This window comes from Thrips palmi, unplaced genomic scaffold, assembly GCF_012932325.1.
Source record: "Thrips palmi isolate BJ-2018 unplaced genomic scaffold, TpBJ-2018v1 HiC_scaffold_6, whole genome shotgun sequence".
NCBI lineage: Eukaryota > Metazoa > Arthropoda > Insecta > Thysanoptera > Thripidae > Thrips > Thrips palmi.
The window spans coordinates 894,012-914,749 of NW_023144633.1; the positions used below are offsets into that span (position 1 = coordinate 894,012).

Consider the following 20,738-nt stretch of genomic DNA (forward strand, 5'->3'; position numbering starts at 1 on the left):
TTAAGTATTTAACATTCTTCGTACTCTATTTGGAACTGTCTTTGAGTCTTTGTAAATTTTATGATCCAAATAATCTTGAAAGACGATTGACTTGCGTCAAAAATAGATAAATCGTGGTGTTCTCGAAGCTTCTGCAGAGTAATCGAAGTGCTTCGATTGTAGCACCCTGGTTTGGTTCGAAGCTAAACATTGCAACGTGTTATGGCCTTCAATTAGTTATAACTTAGTTTCAACGTCTTTTATCTAAGAGAATGGCAGTTACGCTGGCAAAAGTATTGGAAACTGCTCAGGGCAGCGTGAATGAAACTTTAAAGGAGCTGACAGAAGGTAAAATTGTGACTAATGGGAGGTTATGCCACAGGCCTAACTGAGGCCAAACCTGTTTGCACTCAATGTGCGCACTTTGTAACACTCTTTATCAGAGGCCCTACTGTGTGTCATTCCTTTATTCTTATCTGGCTGGCTGGAAGACCCACCTCAGGATGTATCTTAGAACCTCATTTGGCAGTCAACATCTTACTTCAATTGCTCTATTGTCACTATCATATGAAAGAACTTTGTATGTGTGTGAGATGTTTGTTTCTGACAGCCTACTCAAATCTTCACACCATTAAAATCTTGGCTCTCTTTCGGAATTCTTCTGGAAAATACAAGTTTTAGAACCAATGATTGATTGCATGGTCGTTTCCCTTTGAGTTCATTCATTTTCTGATCTCAAGTTATTCTGGAGACAGCTTTCATTCATTTTCCATAACATCATTCAACTTTTGTTTTGCATCTTTTGCAGCTCCACTTGAAGAAGAAGATGAAGGTTTAGCTACCCCTGAAAACTTCTGGCAAGAGTTAGGTATGCTTTGAGATTGATTTTATAGGCAAAGAACTTGTTAAGATTTTCTTGACAATCTAAGTCGAACTGTGCAAATCAGGCATGAAGCAGTTTTCCTCATGCCCACCTGTTGAGTTTATCTTCAGATTTATTTATCTTCACATTTATCCTTCTATCTCAGGAAATGCTACTCAAAAAATCGCTAGTGAAGTTGCAAAGTTGACGCTTGTGCTAACTCAGCCTCCCAAGCCAACTGTCAGTATTGCTCAAAATATAGTCAATGGTGTTGAGGCTGCCTGGACAACTTTATTGTCGTCCTCTCGCAGATCTCCTCCCAAAGGAGCACTTCTTCGCAAGGAGTTGCGAAATGCTGTGCTGCGCATTGGAGAAGCACTGGCAACCCTTCTGAAGGCTCTTAAAGAGTGAGTATTGAGTATATGTCGATAAAATGCACCAAAAAGTAAAATTTAATTTATTTTAAAAAGCTCTGTTTTAAAAAGCTGTATATGTTTCTGTTGAAAACTGAACAAAACTTTGATCTATTTCAGAGCTGAAAATGGATCTGAACTTCAAATGACAGGACGTGTATGGGAAGCATGCACAGCTATGGAAAAGGTACCAAGAGATAACTTAGCTGCTACACGTTCTCTCCTAGCTAAAGAAGAATTACTACTTACAGATGCACTTCAAGAAATTGAGGAAGTAAGCCAAATAATTTTATTATAGAACTAAAGTGGTCCTTTTATAACAAACATTTAAAATGCAATAACTTTTTTTTTTCTCAGGAGCTTAAGTGTTCACGGCTTTCTGAGAATGATGATGTAGATAATTCAGCCAACTGGACTAATCAAGAAAAAGAGCTTTTAAATCCTTGCGTTGGCCTTGTACGCACAGCTCGAGCATCAATTAAGAAGGTTTGTATTTCTGAATAGATATGCATCTGTTTGGCTTGTTTCTTCCTGGTTAAATTTACGTATGTTAATTTTGTAGGTTGGAGAAGCAGTTCGTCTGAAAGGCCATTGTAGGGACTCTACTGGAGCGGAGCAACTTGATAGATTGGCTGTTGCTGCAGAAAAATTGAGCCCAGCTGTGGACACTTTTGTAGCTTCCATCTATCCTCCCATGAACAAATGTTCTGTCAGCTCAACTGTAAGCTGTGGATTTATATTGTCATTGTTTCCATGTCTTGTCTTTCTCTATTTCATAACCATAATCTTCATAATTTTGTCCTCTTTTTTTCAGGCACTAGCAGTTGTTACAGTTGTGCGAGAGTTCTTGGAGCTGGCTCGACAATGTGATGTTACTGGGGAGAGCGACAGTGAGTGGCTCAGTTTTCTCTTACGAGCAGTTGATCACAACAATAACAAAGTTCAACCTCTTCTGTCTCCTGACTGATTTATCATGTTAAATTAAGTCCATAAGTTAAATTGTTGCCATGTTGTCTTCCAGTTAGCTTCTGAATTGAATGTTATTTTCTAATGTATGTGTTGGGCTGGCCTCTAGTTAGGTTTTTCATTGCATTTTGTTATTGAAGAAGAAGTTAATACAATTTGTTTCAATTCCTTCTCTAGTTTTTATTGTAATTATTATACTTAATATGGTCAATTCAAGACTTAACTAATCACATTTCAGGACGGACTCGTTCGTAAACAAAAAATACTTGCTATACAAAGTATGGGTATTGTTTTTGCAAACAACTTAAAAATGGCAGTTGTCACTTGAAATGTGACATTGATGTGAACTATATACAAATTAAAATTGTTGCAAATGATATCAGCTTGTGTTTCTTAAGAAATAGTACATGTGTTCAAATATTTCCCTTAAAATAAATATGTACAATCAACAATAAACAAAACAACAATTTGATCATATTTTGATGAAAACCATTAAAAAAAGGCGGCACATCAATTATAAAGCTCATTTGAATATATATAAGTGTGAACTGCCTATGACTTCGCATCAGGCAAAGGTATTTCAAGCTTTGATATTATTGCTCAATACACCCAATTTACTGGAACCCATTGGTGTTCAGAGCTAAGTGTTTCCAGTTGCTGTACCACTTTGCGGAAAGTTTCATCATGATCCTCATTCACAATAACATAGTCAATGTACTTTTCATAGGTACGCTGCAGGCAAGCACTTTCTTCTACCATACGCAAAAGATCCTCCTCCTGAAAAATCATTTCAGAATTGGTCAATGGTTGTTTCGATCTATGAGTTAACACTAACTTCTAGTAACATAGTGAGTATGCTGTACCTCAAACATGGTTTGGAGAGACTGCAAAGTCCGAGCTCGCTGGGAGCTGAATCTGATGGAGCTCTGACGATCAAACTGTTAAAAGCAAGACATTATTAATCATTGATGAAGTGAGAAATTTTTTATAATTGGAGAAAATTGAACTTTAAAGACAATTATTAATTACCATCATGCTTCTGCTGCCTCTGCCATAATTATGGAGTGTTTTCAGCTGCTCCATTCCGGGAGCAGCAATGAAAATGACGTATGGCATGAACTCTGATGAATTGTGCAGAACTTTGAGAGCCTGTTTGCAGGGAGAGCAAAATGAAAAAATTACAATCCTGAAACTATTATTGAAAATCCAAGAGCAGAAAAGAGGTGAAGAGGAAAACAAACACAGGCTTACCGCTGGACTACAGTCTAGAACACACATTTTGCCATCATTGATTACTTCTCTAATTGAGTCTAGAGTGGTTCCATAGATGTGCCCTTTGTGCTCTCCATATTCAAAAAACTTGTGGTTCCGAATATCATTCTCCATAGTTTCTCTGTCCACAAACCAATAGCATTTTCCATTATCTTCATAATCTCGCTGGGGTCGTGATGTGTCTAAAAAGAGAGGAAAATATGTTACTTTAATGCTTTACTCAGGTACAGCATGTAATTTAAAGATAAGCTAAAACCCTGTGTTATCTTACATGGTATAACAGTTCCAAATTTGTCTACATTGCTGTTGATCAGTCGGTTTTTCAAAGTACGCCTTCCCACACCTTGAGACCCAACTAAAGCAAGGGTTCTTCGCTTGAAAGGGGGCATACGAGTGACTTCCTCATACAGCATCAACTCAGCTTTGTCATAATCATTGTTGGCTTTTGACTGGTATTTTATTTTCTTCTTTTTCTTTGAAATCTGGAAGAACAAAAAAATTAAAATTATACAAAACTTGTCTTCCATATTTAATCAGTCCAAGATCCATTTAGTTTATCGAACAGACTCACCCTTGTCCCACAAATTCCAATTTTGTGTACATAATCAGCGTCTGGTGCAACAAAAGCCTTCCTCCGCTCTTCCAACTCTTGAGAGGGGATGAGGCCAGCTGGACCATTCCATCCAACTCTTATGGCTTGCCACCAATTTGGATCATTTTGGTTTACAATCTAAAAAATAATTTAAAAAATAAAATAATTCAACTGACAAGAATATGAGAGGTCAAAAATTAGGGGTTTTATGGATTATTACTTACTTCAAGTACATCTCCATGCTGAAATTCCAAACCAATTTCTTTGCAAGGAAGCAAAGTATCCTCCATTGGGTTGTAATTAAAAAGAGCCCTCATATAACACTAAAATAAAATTTTAGATCAGTAAATGTTTTGGTAATAATTCATAATTTATAGCAGATGGGCTAAAGGCTTAATTTACTTACCACAGATTTGACGCCATTTTGTTTTGCTACATTTGTTGCATATTCATGAGATTCCTGGATATTATCTTCCTTGGCTGGGGCAACTTTGAAAGTAATGGATTCTTTGGAATAAGCAATACGCTCCTGCAACATCTCAGGCGATCCTACAGGGTAGCCGTTGACTTCCAGTATGACATCACCAACATGCAGAGTCCCTTGTTCTGCGATGAGGCCTCCTGTGAGGATACGTGCTACCAGTAGATTCCCATTGTCATCTACTTGTACTGTCATGCCCTAAAGCACACAAGAGTTGCAAATCAAAAATATGAACCACCAGGCATGTGAGAGCTATTTTTATAAAATTGTACGTACAAGAGGCTCATTAGGGTTTCTCCTCAAACCCACCAAACGGATCTCCTCGTTATTAATCATATTTATTATTTCTGGTTGCTGGAACTCCCACAATACATCAGGTTCCTCAGACCGTCCAGTTACCACATCATGTGATCCCAACACACCCTGTAAACAAAAAATATAAATTATTTATACAAAAATTAACAATGCTACTGAGTAAAACAAATTGACTGCTGTCATTTCTAAGACCAAACCTTTAAGTGCGGCTTGCGCAGCAGGTCTGCAAGCTCCCAAGCGTCTTTATTTTGAACTCTCTCGCAATCTTCACTGAGCTGCACAGCCAGACTTAACTTTGCTGGATTTGAGAATCTCTCTGGATTCTGCAACACACACAAGAAAGAATGATTAGTCGTCAAGTTTCACTGCCGCATTATCACTGTGGGGTGACTTCCCCCTCAGTCACTGGCACTACAACACTGGTCACGCCGCGGGGTGGGGGGAGGGGGGTGGGGCGCGGCGCGGCGCGGTTCCTCTCCACCAACTTTCTCCGTGCTGGGAACTCAAAACAATCGCTCAAATCACGTGCAGCGTCGGGTCGGCCGGCGGTTGCGGTGGCAAAATCGGCTCATAGAGCGATCGGGCGGGTGAGTCGAGTCGTCACCTGGACAAGGACAACGTCAGCACCGCGGGGCCGCGTAGCGCATGGCAGCGCAGCGTAGGCAGGGCGCCATGGAGAACGCCCCCTCCCACTGCAACGCGGCAACGCACCGCAGTGCCGTGGACATCGCCCGCAGCCCGCCGCGGGAATCGCCATGGGAATGGGACGCCCGCAGCGCCCGCAGCTTGGCACAGCAAGGTGCACCGTTCGCGCTGGACAACGCCGTGCAGCAGGCCAAGCAGGCCGCGTCGAAGGCAGCAAGGCGCGACGCCCTCGGCCGCGGCTGCGTGCGAACGCGGCGCACACAGGTGCGTGCCGTGGCCGGGCCGCCAGCGTGCACGGGAGCGACGCAGAGGGAAGGCAGCCGCCGCGGACGCAGCCCGAGGTAGCTGCTGGCGGCCGCGGGCTGGGCTGGGCTGGGCTGGGCTGGGCGGGGCCCTACACCGCGAGTTCTGACGCGACGGCCGCGGCGCTGGACACCATCTGCAGCTGCAGGTGCGGCGGGCAGCTTCAAACGCCAACGGACGGGGAATTTAAATCCAGGTGGGGTGGGCTTAGCTTCGGCAGCCGCGCTCACCTGACGGAATGCAGAACGGACAACGGACGCGAACGGGTCGGGTATGAACGTGGCTCCGTTCCGTTCCAGAGGTACTCCTTCCTCCAGGCCTCTGGTCGGTGGTACTGGTTGGCTGGCGGCTGGTTCGCTGGCTGGCCGCGCCGCGCCGCGCTGGCGTGCTGCCTCGCTGCCCGCCCGTCGGACGGCGGGGTGGGGCGCGGGCGGCGGGGCGCGGTGCGGCAGCGCTCGCTACACCTCTACACCTCTACCCTACCTCCGCCGCACCGCCGCTGTGCCCATGGCTCCGCTCTGCCCGGCTCTGCCCCACCGCCACCGCCGTGGCATTCCTGTTGCCCCGCGCTACGCCCCGCCACACCGCGCACCGCGCCATGACAGTGCCATGGCTATGGCGTCAGCGGCATGGGACCAGGAGAACCAGGGGGCAGACGCTGGCAGACGCCAGACGTAGCCATGGGGCCTGCCTGCCTGTCCCGCGGCCGGCCCGCCAGCCCGCCAGCCAGGAGAGGGGCGTCTGCAGGGCAGGACAAGGCAGGGCAGAGCAGGGCCCGTCCGGCAACGAGGTGCTCCGTGAGTCACCGGGGCGTCGGGGGCGAGGCTCATTCCGAGCAGAAAGACCCGTCGCTCTGTCTCTCTCGCGCCCATACGGGACGCGCCATGAGCGCAAGAGAGAGAGAGACCTCCCACTCGGACTCCGCCCGCTGGGCGTCGCGGCCGTTGACACGACCCACTGCCGTGGGGGCCATGAATGCCATGAATGGGCCAGTGGTGCGCTAGGCGGCGCTTGGCGGCGCTAGGCGTGGAGGCGAGGGTGTGTCCATGGAGTGGCCGCCGCACGCGCCGAATGCGAGCATGCGGGGCAGCCGTTTCGTTGCTCTGTCTCTCTCGCACTCACGGGGCTCTCCGTACGGGTGTGAGAGAGACAGCGACAAACCGCTCCACTGATTCGCTCGGCAGGCCGTCAACGAGGATAGCGGCCGCCGATGAGCATTGGGGGCTCAATCTATCCACGCCCACGCCGTCGTCGGGAATCGGGAGCCACGCGACTGACAGTCGTTCTGCCACCGCTACACTGTAGCGCCTACTAGCGCCTACTAGTAGGCGCCTGCCGGGGCCGGGGTAGGCAGCCCGCCGCACGCCGCCGCGCTCAACCGGACGGGTTGCCTAGCGCGCGCCTGCAGCCCGTCGCTCTGTCTCTCTCGCACCTGTGTTACGGGACGGAGGACGGCGCGCACACGGGAACGGATTTATTTATTTTCGTGTAGCCCCACCCCCGCGCTGTTTGGACTGGATGGATTGGCGGCGTAGTCCTGGAGGGTGCGCCGAGTCTCTCTACCCCTAAGGGAGGGGAGGGGAGGGCTGTAATGGCGCCCTGTCACGTGACAGCCCCGCGTCCGAGCGGCCTGCCTGCGCGGCCCAGGGCGCCAAGGGGTGGTCTACCTGGTCCGACCTGGTCGAAGCCAAGGCGATCGTTGACGGTTCTACGTCGATTCTCCCTCCAGAGGCACAGGCGGGCGCGCCCGGTTGTTTTTGTCCGGGACTGTCGCGCATTGTCAGCACAAAGCGAAGATGATTTTCCTATGCCGCTATGCGCGTCGCGCGTTTACCGTACAGTACACTCCGGCACAAAGAAGAATTTCGGAGGCTTGCTATGCTGAGCTATAAAAGGGTGCGGGACAGTAGGAGCGCTTAGGGGAAGGGGGAGGGAAGGGGAACACTCTTCGACCGCTTTCTTTGTTTCTATGCATCTGCAAGATCGGAGCCTACCAATGGCCTTCCAGAGGTTCGCGGATCCCTCACAGTCAGTGCACCTACCCGCGGCGGTCGGGACAGCTGCAGCTGCACGCCCACGTTCGACGGCGTCCTCGCCCTCACGTCGACGTTCACCTCGACGGCGCAGCGAGCGGGCCGCAGCGCGGGGGCCGCGGGCGCGACGCCGTGGCGCGTGAGTCCACGGTGACGGGCAGCGACGGGCAGCCGGCTGTCCGGGACTTGGAAGTGCGCGCGCCGCGAGCCGCGTCCGCGTTCCATGGCTGGAGGGCGGCGACGGCGACGGCGAGGCGACGGGGGCGGCTCGACGACGCGTACTGGTGAGGGCTGTCCGCGCTGCCGAGGCGGTACCGTACCAGGCCGCGCCGCGCCGCCCCCGGCAACCCCAGGCCCACAAGGCCCAAGGCCCACCCCATCCGTCGCTCCCGCCACTCGTCACCATCAGATAGCAAGGGCCTTCCCCCACCAGCACCCGCGCACCCCAACCCTCAGACCCCGTCGTCGTACGGTACGCATCGCGTCGGCCCCGGTGCGCCGCGGTGGCCGGCAGTACCAACCTCTCTCCGCGCGATGCTCTCCAGGAAGATGAGGTCCGTGTCCGTGGAATGGGAGTCCCTGGCGCTGAGGCCGCCGACCGGAGCGGGCGTCGGCAACTCGATCCCCAGGGCGTCGACGGAGTCCAAGTAGCCGGCTGGAACAAAGAGGGGACACTTTAGACGCTGGGGCCTTTGTTGGCGGGGCGTAGAGGAGCCAGGGGACCCGCAGCCCGAACAATGACGACGACAATGACGGCCGGAAGGTTCAGATTGCCGTTCCGGTGTTCCGGCCGCGAGGCGCGTCGCGCGCGGAGACGCTGTCGACAAGCCACACATCAGCAGGCTCGAGCTGTCACTCTCGCACCCCTACGAAACGCCTTTGAGTGCAAGAGAGACAGCGCCCAAAACGCATCAGCTACCAGGCTCACGCTGTGCTGGAGGTGGGGGCGGGGGCGGCACTGGGGGCACGGCCGTCACTTTGCCGAATGTGACGCGCCCTTTGGCGGCCGGGGGCGGCGCGGGGGGCGGTGAGGCGAAGGCCGGGGGCGGCAGCAGCACGGTGGGCGTGGCCAGCACCCGGACGACGGGGTCTAGCGGCGGCGGCGGCGGCGGCGGTGGCGGTAGGGACGGCGGCGCTCGAGGCGTTGGCGCCAGCAGTGGCGACGCCTCGCCATCGTCGTCATCATCCGAGTCGTCGCGGACGTCCAGCGCGCGGACAAGGGCCTCCTCCAGGGCCTCGGACACGGCAGTCTGCGCCGGGCCAGGCGAGGCGGGGGCGGCGGGCGGTGTTGGGGGCGGCGTGGGCAGGGGCGATGAGGGCGGGAACGCAGTGGGCTTCTTGGCGCGGCCTTGCGGAAGCTGCAGCACGAAGATGGGGGCCGAAGTGCGTCGCGACGGGTTGGTGGCGGTGAGCGTGGACTCCGAGGGCGGCATGGACTGGTGGCCGCGGCGGACGACCCCCGGAGACCGACGCAGCACCGGCGGGTCGTCCGAGTCCCAGGCCGGGACCTCCGGAGGCGTGGGCAGCGTCGACGGCGACCAGAACGGCACATAGTGCGGCGTGGTGGGGCTCGGGGGCGTGCCGGGGGCGGGCGCCGACGGGGGGCGGTGGCGGCTGTGGTGACGCGGCCACCAGCTCCAGGAAGTGGCGGCGAGCGGCGGCGGCCCGGAGGCGGATCGGAACAGGCCGGAAGCGGACACGGTCGAGTTGAGGGCGGGCGGGGGGCGTGGCGGCGGCAGCGCGGGAGGGAGCGGCGGCGCCGCCGTGGCTGCCGCCCCCGGGGGCGGCGTGGGCGTGGGCGTCGCGGCCAACAGGTTGGCGAGGTGTGCCATCGCGGCGACGGACTCCGACTGCACTGTCGGCGAGGCCGAGGCAGGCCTGGTTCTTGGCAGGTGCGAAGATTGCGCGCGCACGGCGCCCAGCTCGCACCTACACCTTCGTCACCACGTCACACTGCCGCCGTTGTCGCATTGTCGCGCCAAGCTGCCCCGCTGTTGTCGTTTGGAAATTAATTTTTTCAAGGGCTCCTCGCGCCTGGCATGGCGCCTGGCTTGCCCGCTGGGCTGGGCGGCGCCAGGCTGCTTGGCACGGGCCGTCTGGAATTAGGCCACGCTAGGGAGCGCGAGAACAGCGTCATCTGCCCCGGCAGGGCAGGGCAGGGCCAGGCCGTCGCACCGAGGGCCGAGGGCAGGCCGAGGACGGCCAGCAACGCGCGCGTCGCGTCGCGGCGTGGCGCAGCGCCTGCAGTGCTGCGTGGGCGGGTCGGCGAGTCTGCGAAGCTAGTAATAGGAGGCTAACAGGCATTAACTGTTACTGCCTGCCGCGTCCGGGCCGGGCCGGCCGTCCAGACAAGTTGGTCTTATCAAGCGACGACCACGGCCAGCCCTTTGTTACATTCATCCTGATTCGTCGGGCGCGCGTCTCGGCCCTAGAAGTGCAGTCCACGGACCAGAGGCCGCCGGGGTTTGGGTTTACCGACTAACTGTCCACAGGGAAAGCAGGCGAGTGCAGCACGGCGCCGGACTGCGCAGCAGGTGCCCGCCTCCGCCTCGCCTCGACGGCGTCCTGGGAAATCCCGGGCTAGGCAGGCCGAGGGCCGAGGGTGTGGGAAGGTCCGTCATTCAAGCAAGGCCCGTCCTTCCGTCCCGCATTCACGGCCACCTCGGCCACCCCACTGCCATTCAGCACGCTTCCCATGTCCGTTCCAATTTTTTGAATCGTCGCAGTGCAGTGACCGCGCGGCGTGATTCGGGGCGCGTGCGCGGGTCGCGGGTTCAACGCCCGCCGCCGGGGCCCTTTTATCTGGCGTCGGCAAACACGGGCGCTCCTCTTTCCGGGCGGGGAGCACAGGGCCTCCTTCTTGTCGCCGGGGAGCGGAGCGCGGAGCACAGCGCGGCATGGAGGCAGCGGCGGGGCGGCCGGCTGGTTTCAATTCCCGGTCGGACGGGCTGGACAGGCTGGCCAGGGTCTCGGTCTTGATGAGCACGTGGGAAATGTGTGCACAGCGATCCTGCCATCCTCGTGTTCGTAAATAATCAAGCGGCTCGTGCGGCCGCCGCCGCGGACACGCGGCCAGCAGCCTGGTTTCAAGCGTCGCTCCGTCTCTCTCGCACCCTTACGGAACGCGCCATGAGTGCGAGAGAGACAGAGCGGCGGTCCGCGAAACGGCCGCCGGCGCCACCGGAACCCGATGGCCAGATCCACGGCGTGGACGTCCTTGCTCGGCGTGACGTGACGCCTCGCCGCCACGCGTCACACGTCACGCGGCGTGCGACGGTGACAGTGTGACAGCCTGGCCGAAAACGACGTGACCCCCAAACGAGTCCGACGAGTCCGACGGCCGCGTCCTCCGTTTCTCCTTTTTTGTGGCTGTTGTTCGGAATTAACCTCCTGCCTTCACTGCCACTCCGTGTCTACTCCCACGCCGAGTCGCGTGCTCGCTTCTTGCCTGCGCCCTTGCCAAAGCTCGCCCAAAACATTTCGCACACACGTCGCTTCCCTGTGAAAACGCCATTCTCGTTCGCATCTGGTTCCTTTTTGGCTGTGTGGGCAGCGGTCAGTGCACGGCCTACGGTCGTCGTGGCGGTCATCGGTTTATTTTGTCAATGTCTGGCGGACGGGGCGGCGCGGCGCGGGGGTGGGCGGAGGGGGCGGGGCGGCGGACTGGACCGCGCAGGTAGACGTATTATTGTAGGCTCCCCTTACCTGGGAAGCCAGTGCGATCCTGCCCCTCCCCCTGCCACGACGCGCCACGGCGTGCCACGACAGCAGCTCAGCTCGGCGAAGAGCGAAAAGCGAAGAGGCGAAGAGCGAGCGAAGGCGAGCTTTGGGGGTTTCTTTCCTTCTGTTACTGCGTCTCTGCGGTGCCTCTGCTGCGGAGCGCCCTGGCATTCAGGACGGCTCGAGTCACAGAATATTTTCCGCCGAAAACAAGACAGCGGCTTTCGGTATTCGAACCCGGGAACCTCAGGAGTAACCTGAAACCGGGGCGCCACCGCGACTACGTGCCCCGTCCGCCGGGTCGGGTGAAATCCGTTGTTGACAAACAGGACTCGCCGGACAAAGTCTGGCCGGCGCCTGCCACGCCCCGCGACGGTGGAGGGGCCTGGACTCGGCGGACAGGCAGGACTACGCGGCGCGAGAACACGTACTGCCTCGTACTGCACACGTAGCGTGACAGCGCGCCGCGCGATGCGGTAACCGAAATCCATTTTCCTCACTTGCTCTGCTTCGTTCTTCGTCTGCAACGCGAATCGCGTCCGCCGTGCTTTCTCCGACCTGCAGACCCGGACGAGAATTCCGGCGTTCAGACACTGCAAGGCTGCAACCCCAAACTTGGCAGCGTGCCTGCCTGCCTGCCTGGCTCACTGGGCCGGCGACGGCTCCGTTTCCAACGTTTCCACCGTGCCCTCGTTTGCTTCTCGGGACGGACCCACGGACCCCGTCATTTCGCTACCCGCCGCGCGCCGCGCCTGGGGGCCGTCCCGTCCGTGCTTTACCCTTTTACAAAGCGCTCAGCCGCTCCAGCCTCCAGCCTCCAGCCTCCAGGTCTCCGGGCGTCTCCGGGCGTTGCAAAGCGTAATCCGGGATCCCGCTCTCCTGGGGCTCAATGGTCCTGTGGCACGTCGCAAACACAGACAGACAGACAGACAGACAGACAGACGTCGAAGGGTGCCCTTCCCGCCACTGCTTGACGTGGAGCCCAGGTGGTGCAGGTGCATCCCTGATTAGCGGTACCGCGCTGCGCAGCCCTGCTGCGCAGCCCTGCGTTGGATGCACTGATTCCGAGAGTCGTTTCCGTCGCTCTGTCTCCCTCGCGCTCACGGAACGTCCCGTCAAGGTGTGAGAGAGAGTGACTGACACTTCGCCGCTGCACTGTTCAGGTGCACCGCGGCGCCGACTTACCAATGCTAATCGGGCGCGGTGCAGGCGGTGCAGGCGCCGCAGCACGCCGCCGTCGCCGCCGCCGCCACCACGCCGCGAGCCACGACATTACACTAGGATTGTCTGCGGGGTTTCCTCTCGGGCTTCGCCGGCTTCGCCTTGGCCGTCCTTGGAGGCCGCGGCAGCAGGCCGCGCGGGCCGCGGCAGCAGGCCGCGCGGGCCGCGGCATCGTCGGGGTGGTCCGGTCGCGCGGCCACTCGCCCTGCGCCCCGCCGTCCGCGCCCTGGCTAGCAGTGTGACTGTGTGACCCGCGGCGGGGCGCAGGGCGCGGGGCACGGCGTGCGGGCAATCGATGCCGCCCTGGCCGCCCTGGCTGTGATACTACTGACCCGACCAACACGGCCTTGCGTCCTTGCCTCGCGGATCCAGTCCACCCCAAGGCCGCGCAGCGAGTCGGCGCGACGCTTTTAAAACCTCTGGTTTTTAAACCAGCCAACCCCTTGCAGGCAAGGACTGCGACTCACCGTTGACACCGGCAGCCTGGCGGTTGTTATCCTGGTGCACTGCATCCTGGCTGGCCAGCAGCTCCCGGACGTCGTTGCGGGCCTTACGCCCAAAGCGCACCATGTCGACGATCTGTGTCGCACTGTCACACACACTGGCACACACACGCGCGTACACGCGCACGCACACACGCTCTCGCGACGCGGCTTGGGCGACGACGGGAACGCCGACCGGGACCTGTACTCGCGCGGAGTGGAGTGAGTGGAGTGAAGCAGTACGGCGGCATGGACGGCGAGGCGACTAGCGTGCCTGTCTGGCTGGCTGCCCTGCCTGGCCGGCTCGGGCCGCGCTGCCGCGCCGTGGCGGTCAGGGACAGTCGAGGCTGGCAGCCACTCACGCCGTGGCCTGGAGCAGGTTGAGCCGAAGCCCCTGCTCGCTGCCCTGCTGCCTGCTGCCCCCCGCGCGGCCATCCATCCCAGTCCCAAAAAACCATGGAGCACATGGGGTCCCATGGATGACTTCCCACGAGACGATGATCTTTCGCCATGGAAATTTAGGAAAACACCACGAGCACTCTTACACCACGGCATGGGGCGACAAATAATTCCGTGGTGAAAGAACCACCATGGTGTCTATCGTCATGGTGAAGCATGGCTTCCCCATGGTGGCGCTCGCACCATCGTAACGTGCTCTTGCCCGTGCGTTGAAGTCTCCAGAGATTATTCAGAATCCCTCTGCAACTTGAAAACTACTAGAGATAGAGTGACGGCGACCGCTCCATCGTGTTCAGCATCGAATTTTTACGTGGGTGAAGAGAACAGATGAACGCCTCGTGTCTCTTCGCTTGACTTTATGACAAGGCACTTGGCACGCCATGTGTACGAGGGATGTCATGGGACCAGTACACCATGCAAACCAGACACCATGGAATTTTCTCATGGTAAAAGGGGCCAAAAATGAGGGGTGTTTTGGACACCATGGGATTTTGCTTCCCATGCAATCCCATGATGTCCCATGCACCATGGGACCCTCCATGGTTTTTTAGGACTGGGCAAGCCATCCCTCCCTACCCGAAACGCAGCCGAGGTACCCGCCGAGGGGAGGGAGGTTGTGGGGTGTGTCCGGCAGGCCGAGCTGGCAGCCAGCATGCAGCCAGGCAGCCAGGCAGGCAGCCAGCCGGGCGGACAGACGGACACGACCGTCCCCTCACCTCAGGGAATGCGGTGGGGCGTGGCGCGGCGCGGCGGTTGGGTTGGGTTGGGAGAGCCGTATGACTGGAGAGACTGGAGAATGAGGAGGGGAGAGGGGAGGGGGAGCGAGGAGAGGCACAAGGACGACGGCTGCATCGCAGCACTGCGCTCCGCCACGCCGCGATGCAGCTCAGGTTGGCTCAGGTAGCCCGCGTGAATGCCGCCCCCTTCCCCCACTCCTACACCCACACCTGTGCAGCCTAGCAGTGCAGCCCCTCGTAAGCTCCTGCTAAGCTCCCCCCTCCCCTCCCCAACCCCCGCTCCCTCCACCCTTCTGCCGTGGCGCGCGCACACTGCACACACTGCACACACACTCACAGACATGCAAAGGATGCTGACGGCGTGCCCTTGGCTTTCCGGTACCCTTCCTGGTCGCCAGGCATTCGATAGGGAAGTCCCTGCGCGCGGCCGCACGCTTGGCGCTGCTGCCTCGGTGGCCCGGACTCCAGAAAGCCCGAAAGTGTCGTCACCGCGACCGCGACTCGCTCTCGCTTTCTTGTTCTGGCCGACTAAAACGGTGTCCACGCTCTCCTGACGCGTTGGTTTGCACGCTACTCGTACCTGCTGGAGGTCGTGCAGTGGAGGCGATGTGGCGGCGCAGCGCTGGCGAGGCCTCTCGTCGATGCACTGGACGTGAGGTCTAGCGGTCTAGCGACGCGTACAAGCGCAGGAGGCTCTTGATGGGGCGGGGGGACCATTCGGTGAGTCACCTATTGTGCGCCTCATTTTGAATGACTCACGCTCGTGGCGCCACTATTTGCCCGCTCGATTTCTCATGCTGCCGCGGTGCACGTCTGAAGCGTTATGGCCGATTTCTCATACTTCAACTGCCCTCAGTGCGACAACAACATCGTGTGGTGTGTGGTTTTGATCGGGGTTTGTCGTGAATTCGATGTAAATCCCTCGATCCGAGCCCCATGACAGCGGTAGGGGACGGGGCGCCCGGTCCCGGGCAAGGTGGAGACAACGGTCCTGTCGGCAGCTGTTCGAGTGGCGGCAGTTTGCGGCCTCGAAATGGGACTGGCGGTGCAGCAGACGGCCCCCATGAGGTTAAACCTGTTAAAGCTACTTCGGACCGATTGAACTACTCAGGGAAGACCATCCTCGCCCCCATGGTGCGTGTTGGCACCCTCCCGATGCGTCTGCTGGCTTTGGAGTTTGGCGCTGACATTGTGTACTCAGAGGAACTCATCGACTGGAAGTTGTTGCGCTCCTTCAGGAGGGTCAATGGTGAGAGCGCTCTCTTCTTTTCGCTGCATTTAAGCTCGATTTTTCTTTGCATTACTGTATTTTGAACTTTGGAATTTTTTGGCACTATCTTTGTGATAATGTCACCTTTTTGTTGTGCAGATGTATTGGGGACGATAGACTTTGTTGACGAAACTGATGGGACTATTGTGTTCAGGACTTGCGCTCGTGAGCGCAATAATGTAGTTCTTCAAATTGGAACATCGGACCCAGAGAGAGCTCTCAAAGTAGGCAAAATAGTGTAAGTATTAAGCTATTGTTTTGGTTCAAAGTCTTCCATTTTGGGTGGCCCTTGTCTGATCATTCAAATTTCTTGCAGAGAAAATGATGTGGCTGGTATAGACATCAATATGGGATGTCCCAAGGAATTCTCTGTGAAAGGCGGCATGGGAGTCGCCCTCATGGCAGACCTGGAGAAGGCTAAAAGTGTTTTACATACTCTGGCAAGTGGTGTCAGTTGTCCTGTTACTTGCAAAGTACGAGTGCTTCCTGACGTTGAGGCCACTGTAGAAGTGTGCAAGGCTTTAGCTGAAACTGGTATTGCGGCTATTGGTGTCCATGGTCGAACAAGAGATGAGAGACCACAGCATGGCAATCGCAACCACTACATTCGAGCTGTTGCAGAAGCCTTAAGCATACCTGTTATTGCAAAGTATGTGATCTCATTAATCTCATATTGTTTTTAGTTTATTTATTTATTTTTCAGTAATTTGATTTTCTTTTCTTCTCTAGTGGTGGATCTAAAGAAATTTTATGCTTTGAGGACATTGAAAAGTTTAGAACTGATACTGGTTGTTCAAGTGTCATGGTGGCCAGAGCAGCTGAATGGAATGTTTCAATATTCAGGAAAGAAGGATTACTTCCTCTAGATGATGTTATCAAGAAATATTTAACTCTTTCTGTAGACTATGACAACAATGGTTCAAACTCAAAATATTGTGTCCAAAATATGCTTCGTGAGCTCCAGGAAACACCTCGAGGCAAAGTTTTTTTGGAGGCTCAAACTCTTGAGCAAATTTGGTCAGTACTGTTTCTGTCAGCCTTAAGTTATTTTATTTTTGGTGCTAAAATGTGCAATAATTATTTTTGTCCTTTTCAGTGCTGTGTGGGATTTAGCTGATTACTGCCGAAAAAGACAACTGGAATTCAAAGCAGCAGGTTTACTAGGAAGAAGAGAAATCTGTCCTCAAATACTGCGGCAAGAATCAGCTGACAATGGCACTCCTACTAAAAAAATTAAACTTCAGGAAACCAATGTATGCATTTTGAATGTCAGTCATTAGCATCAATGACCCTACCTAAGTTCACTGATGTATCTTACCATGTACATTTTTTTCCAGGATGGAATTATTACAATGAAAATTGCCTATATCCGTAGCCTTTATCCCACAGACAATGATCTTCCAAAAACACGGTTGTTGGGATGGGTGCGAACTCAAAGGATAGGCATGCCATCTTACAAAACTATTCAAGAGGGAAAACTTTTTCAGTCTGTGTTAACTGTGAATGGTGTCCAGTATACATCATCTATGTGGTAAAAGTTCACTTAATTTGAAAAACAGGTAAAATTGTTCTAGCTAATCTCAGATTAATTAATTCGAGTTGTCTGATTTGTTTACAGGGAAAAGAACAAGCGCTGGGCAGAACAGGGTGCAGCTTTGGTTTGCCTTTGCTCATTGGGCCAAGTGGACTCTGCAACCTTGAAAGCTGATGGAAGCATCTTATGACATGTGAGTGACAGGCTGGCATAACGAGTAACTTAACACCCAGTTTTTATAGTAAAATATTTTTTATTTTTTTTTTGCTTTGTTCCCTAGAATGACAAGGAATCGACATCTAAGTGCGTACCTTACTTATAAAAGATTTAAAGGGGCTGTGACTTAATGCAAAAAATAATCACTTTACAAATATGTTACATAATAAAATACTCACTGAAAACACATCTAGAGTTCATTTTCTTCCTGCGCAAACAAAATAATCTCGGGTCAGACGAAAAGAGGGAAGTCTTTCGCGGGTGAAAATACAGTGCATGGGGAGTAAAGTCTCAGCCAGCACGGCTGCGGGCCTTGGGCTACGCGGACTGGGTGGGCTGGGTGGCGCCGGGCGCAGCCGTGCCCGTCCTGCTGACGGTGCTGGTGCGGCGCCCGGACTCGGGCAGCAGGACGTTGGCCAGCCCCCGGCGCGACGTGAGGGCGGCGGACAGCGGCGCCGTCAGCACCACGGCCAGCAGCACGAAGAGCATGACGTCACGCGAGTTGCCCACGATGTCGCCTTTGTCGCCGCGGTAGCGCGCCTGGTCCAGCGCCAGCGGGCACAGCGCCGCCTGCCGCACGCAAACCACAAAACCCTGTAAAACTGTGAAACTAGTGGGTTGGCCGATGGTGGAGCACGGCGCGACGACGCGTACCTGGACGCCGGCCTTTGGCACCCAGGCCAGGGTGACGTAGAGCCGCTCCTTGATGCTGAGGTCCGTGTAGGCCGTCACCGCCATTGACACGGCGATGCGAACCTGCAACACGCCGAGCAGAGCGGAGCAGAGCGTAGCAACGCGCTAATGCCTCCGTCACAGCATCGGCACGTGGGTCTGGGCCGTGGACTGGGCCGTGTCCTCTGGCAGGGCGGGGCGCGCGCGGCTGGGCGGCCGCGTACCGGCAAGGCAGTTTGCACTTGGCCGACAAACGGCAACGCCGAAAACAAAGGTCGCGCCATGCCGCGCCCCGAGGCAAAGAGAAGGAAGCACAGCGCAGTGGCATCGCATCCCCCTCGGCCAGAGGCCAGAGGCCCCGGAGCGCCCGATGAGTCGAGGGTAGGCCCGCCCGCAGCGCACGAGCGTGCCGCCTGGCGGCCTAGCCTCGACTCGTCGGGCGCTCCGCCTGCGTCCACTCCGAACGGCGGTTTCGTCGTCCTGTCTCTCTCGCACTCATTCGGCGTCCCGTATGGGTGCGAGAGAGACAGAACGGAGTAGGCGCTCACCAGCCAGGTGCACAGCAGGACGACGATGGTGAGCAGCAGCTTGTCCGTGTCGAAGCTGCTGCTGAGCTCCACGTCGGCGCCCATCAGGCAGAACATGACGGGCTGCATGACCCGCCACATGACGTCGAACACGGTGGCCACCGGGTTCTGCGGGGACAGAAAGAACGGGTCTGTTGGCAGCGGACCTGGAAAACACTGGGGAAAGCGGCCTGCCTGGCCAGAGGGCCGAAAGCCTTACCCCTCGGTAGTCCGTGCCCCAGCCCTGCTTCCGCCAGCCCCAGCTGGACGACCAGGCCGCCACGATGCACGCCGCCGGGCCGCCGCCGAAGAAGCCGATGCGCGCGAAGCCCAGCATGGAGAACAGCCCCACGGACCCAATCAGCACCGACCGCAGCGACACCACCTGGGGCTGTGAGCAATCCATTGGTGGGGTCACACGTTCTGTTCGAGTCCCATTTAGCGACTCTGGAGCTCAAAACGCGCCAAGAGTTTTGGCCGGGCCGGGCCGGGCCCGCGACACTCACGTCGTAGCGGTCCGGGATGACGCGCAGGAAGAGCCCGGACACGACGCCGAGGAGCACGCCGCAGCCCACGCCCATCAGGCGGTGCAGGAACACGTAGGGGAGGGTGTCGCCTGCACGCAAAGGGGCGCCAAGGAAGTTGAGCCACTGGCAGACGGGAATGACAAACAGCACCGGCAAAACAAAGGCTTTTGCCTACGCCCTTAAGGTCATAGCATTCTTTGATGCTCTTTAAGGGCGTAATAAGTTAATGCCTTAATGTTTTACCAGTGAGATTGCTCGGGGCGTGCGGGGCGTGTGGCTGACCGGAGAAGGAGAAGGTGATGGCCACGGCCACGCCGAAGGCCACGATGACGATGAGGTCGTTGAGGCACGCGGCGGACATGAGCCTGGCCTGCACGCCGCGGCCCGCGCCCATCATGGAGAAGCAGGGCCCCAGGATGGAGGGGCAGGCCGCGGCCATGATGATGCCGGCCATGAGCGCGAAGGACGTCGGCATGCCCAACACGAACACGGCCATGACCGTGACGCACGCGAACTCCAGCAGCCCGGGCAGGATGGACAGCACCACCATGAGCGGCGACAGGCTGCGCATGCCCGACGTGTCCAGGTGGAAGCCCGTGCGCACCATGAGCACCACCAGCGCCCACGACCTAAGGACAGCGTTCGCAGCGCTCGCGTCAGGGCTGGGGGTAGCAAGGCCGCGCACGGAGAGCCGGGCAGGCGGCACGCACAGTACCTGGCGATGTAGATGAGGGCCTCGTGCTGCAGGCTGAAGTACTCGATGTAGCCCAGCTGGCGGACCAGCACCCCCACGAGCAGCATGCCGAGCAGCGGCGGCAGGGAGGTCGCCTTGTGCAGCAAGATGCCCACCACCTGCACCAGACAAACTGTCAGCCCGGGCCTAGAGAGCGCTTTGCCGAGGCGCCTGGATCGGAAGCACTGGCCTGCGCGAGCAGCACGGCGGCGACGATCTGGGACCAGCCGCTGCCGCCCACCAGGAGGATGGCGTTGCCGAGGAAGAGGAAGCCGATGATGGTCATGGAGAGCAGGCGGGTGATCCAGGTGCTGCTGGGGCACAGGGGGTGCGCCAGCATGCGCTGCGTGGACGCCGACAGGCAGCGGCCCCATTTCCTGCCAAAGGAAACGGACAGGCTGTTGGGTGTGCGCCGCTTTAATTCGGTCACTGCACTTCCACGGTGGGGGCACTCACGCCAGTAGAATCGGGACGCAGCACTTGTCGGCGTTGTCGTCCTCGGGGAAGGACGTCGCCGCCGAGCCCGGCAGGGCGGCCGGGTGCACGGACCCCCGCCGCGTCTGCTTGGCGGCGTGGCCGTCGGCGGAGGCGGGGCCGCCGTTCGGCAGCGCGTCGACGGGGTGCTCCGCTTGAGCGCGGTGGTGCCCCGCCTGCGCCTCGGGCTGCTCGACGTGCTCGACGCCGTGCTCGGCCTGCCCCATGCTTCCCTCCGCCTGCCTCGCCGGGCTGGGCTCAGGCCG

The 20,738-nt window shown here is 56.7% G+C and overlaps 4 protein-coding genes across 6 annotated transcripts; 2 read left to right on the forward strand and 2 right to left on the reverse strand.

The window, feature by feature from the left end:
- Positions 1-81: 81 nt before the first annotated feature.
- On the forward strand, positions 82-2,599 carry LOC117651641 (cyclin-D1-binding protein 1 homolog). Its single transcript, XM_034395826.1, has 7 exons — positions 82-327; positions 788-847; positions 1,008-1,248; positions 1,375-1,528; positions 1,612-1,740; positions 1,817-1,975; positions 2,069-2,599. Exons 1-7 carry the CDS (start codon positions 252-254, stop codon positions 2,219-2,221), a joined length of 972 nt encoding a protein of 323 aa, XP_034251717.1. The 5' UTR covers positions 82-251; the 3' UTR covers positions 2,222-2,599.
- Positions 2,380-13,508, reverse strand: LOC117651638 (MAGUK p55 subfamily member 6). Of its 3 annotated transcripts, XM_034395821.1 has the most exons (12): positions 13,270-13,508; positions 8,383-8,516; positions 5,078-5,203; positions 4,842-4,988; positions 4,491-4,763; positions 4,309-4,407; positions 4,064-4,222; positions 3,764-3,974; positions 3,472-3,674; positions 3,250-3,369; positions 3,084-3,158; positions 2,380-2,997 (listed from the first exon to the last, which is right to left on the reverse strand). In XM_034395821.1, exons 1-12 carry the CDS (start codon positions 13,370-13,372, stop codon positions 2,821-2,823), a joined length of 1,827 nt encoding a protein of 608 aa, XP_034251712.1. In that variant the 5' UTR covers positions 13,373-13,508; the 3' UTR covers positions 2,380-2,820. The 3 variants fall into 3 exon arrangements, with proteins under 3 accessions (XP_034251712.1, XP_034251714.1, XP_034251713.1); XM_034395823.1 differs by lacking the exons at positions 8,383-8,516; positions 13,270-13,508 and adding an exon at positions 6,059-6,207 and having other exon boundaries at positions 2,821-2,997; XM_034395822.1 differs by lacking the exons at positions 8,383-8,516; positions 13,270-13,508 and adding an exon at positions 5,485-5,652 and having other exon boundaries at positions 2,821-2,997.
- A 1,805-nt stretch (positions 13,509-15,313) lies between these two features.
- Positions 15,314-17,689, forward strand: LOC117651639 (tRNA-dihydrouridine(20) synthase [NAD(P)+]-like). The gene is made up of 8 exons (XM_034395824.1): positions 15,314-15,729; positions 15,850-15,988; positions 16,067-16,399; positions 16,480-16,767; positions 16,847-17,003; positions 17,088-17,281; positions 17,369-17,477; positions 17,565-17,689. Exons 1-7 carry the CDS (start codon positions 15,417-15,419, stop codon positions 17,472-17,474), a joined length of 1,530 nt encoding a protein of 509 aa, XP_034251715.1. The 5' UTR covers positions 15,314-15,416; the 3' UTR covers positions 17,475-17,477; positions 17,565-17,689.
- Positions 17,547-20,570, reverse strand: LOC117651640 (sodium/hydrogen exchanger 9B2-like). Its single transcript, XM_034395825.1, has 9 exons — positions 20,455-20,570; positions 20,189-20,375; positions 19,981-20,117; positions 19,548-19,894; positions 19,245-19,354; positions 18,959-19,129; positions 18,721-18,867; positions 18,155-18,256; positions 17,547-18,070 (listed from the first exon to the last, which is right to left on the reverse strand). Exons 2-9 carry the CDS (start codon positions 20,336-20,338, stop codon positions 17,819-17,821), a joined length of 1,416 nt encoding a protein of 471 aa, XP_034251716.1. The 5' UTR covers positions 20,339-20,375; positions 20,455-20,570; the 3' UTR covers positions 17,547-17,818.
- Positions 20,571-20,738: the final 168 nt, after the last annotated feature.

Bases quoted from the DNA above. Each gene is read 5' to 3' on its own strand.
- LOC117651641 (XM_034395826.1), top strand. From the start codon at position 252: ATGGCAGTTACGCTGGCAAAAGTATTGGAAACTGCTCAGGGCAGCGTG. The intron at 848-1,007 runs GTATGCTTTGAG...CTTCTATCTCAG, and splicing joins AAACTTCTGGCAAGAGTTAG to GAAATGCTACTCAAAAAATC. The intron at 1,529-1,611 runs GTAAGCCAAATA...TTTTTTTCTCAG, and splicing joins CACTTCAAGAAATTGAGGAA to GAGCTTAAGTGTTCACGGCT.
- LOC117651638 (XM_034395821.1), bottom strand. From the start codon at position 13,372: ATGGTGCGCTTTGGGCGTAAGGCCCGCAACGACGTCCGGGAGCTGCTG. The intron at 5,204-8,382 runs GTTGGTACTGCC...TGTGTGTTGCAG, and splicing joins AGAGCATCGCGCGGAGAGAG to AATCCAGAGAGATTCTCAAA. The intron at 4,989-5,077 runs GTTTGGTCTTAG...TTTTGTTTACAG, and splicing joins TGCGCAAGCCGCACTTAAAG to GGTGTGTTGGGATCACATGA.
- LOC117651639 (XM_034395824.1), top strand. From the start codon at position 15,417: ATGACAGCGGTAGGGGACGGGGCGCCCGGTCCCGGGCAAGGTGGAGAC. The intron at 15,989-16,066 runs GTAAGTATTAAG...AATTTCTTGCAG, and splicing joins CTCAAAGTAGGCAAAATAGT to AGAAAATGATGTGGCTGGTA. The intron at 17,282-17,368 runs GTAAAAGTTCAC...ATTTGTTTACAG, and splicing joins CAGTATACATCATCTATGTG to GGAAAAGAACAAGCGCTGGG.
- LOC117651640 (XM_034395825.1), bottom strand. From the start codon at position 20,338: ATGCTGGCGCACCCCCTGTGCCCCAGCAGCACCTGGATCACCCGCCTG. The intron at 20,118-20,188 runs GCCAGTGCTTCC...TGTCTGGTGCAG, and splicing joins CCGCCGTGCTGCTCGCGCAG to GTGGTGGGCATCTTGCTGCA. The intron at 19,895-19,980 runs GTACTGTGCGTG...CGCTGTCCTTAG, and splicing joins GCCCTCATCTACATCGCCAG to GTCGTGGGCGCTGGTGGTGC.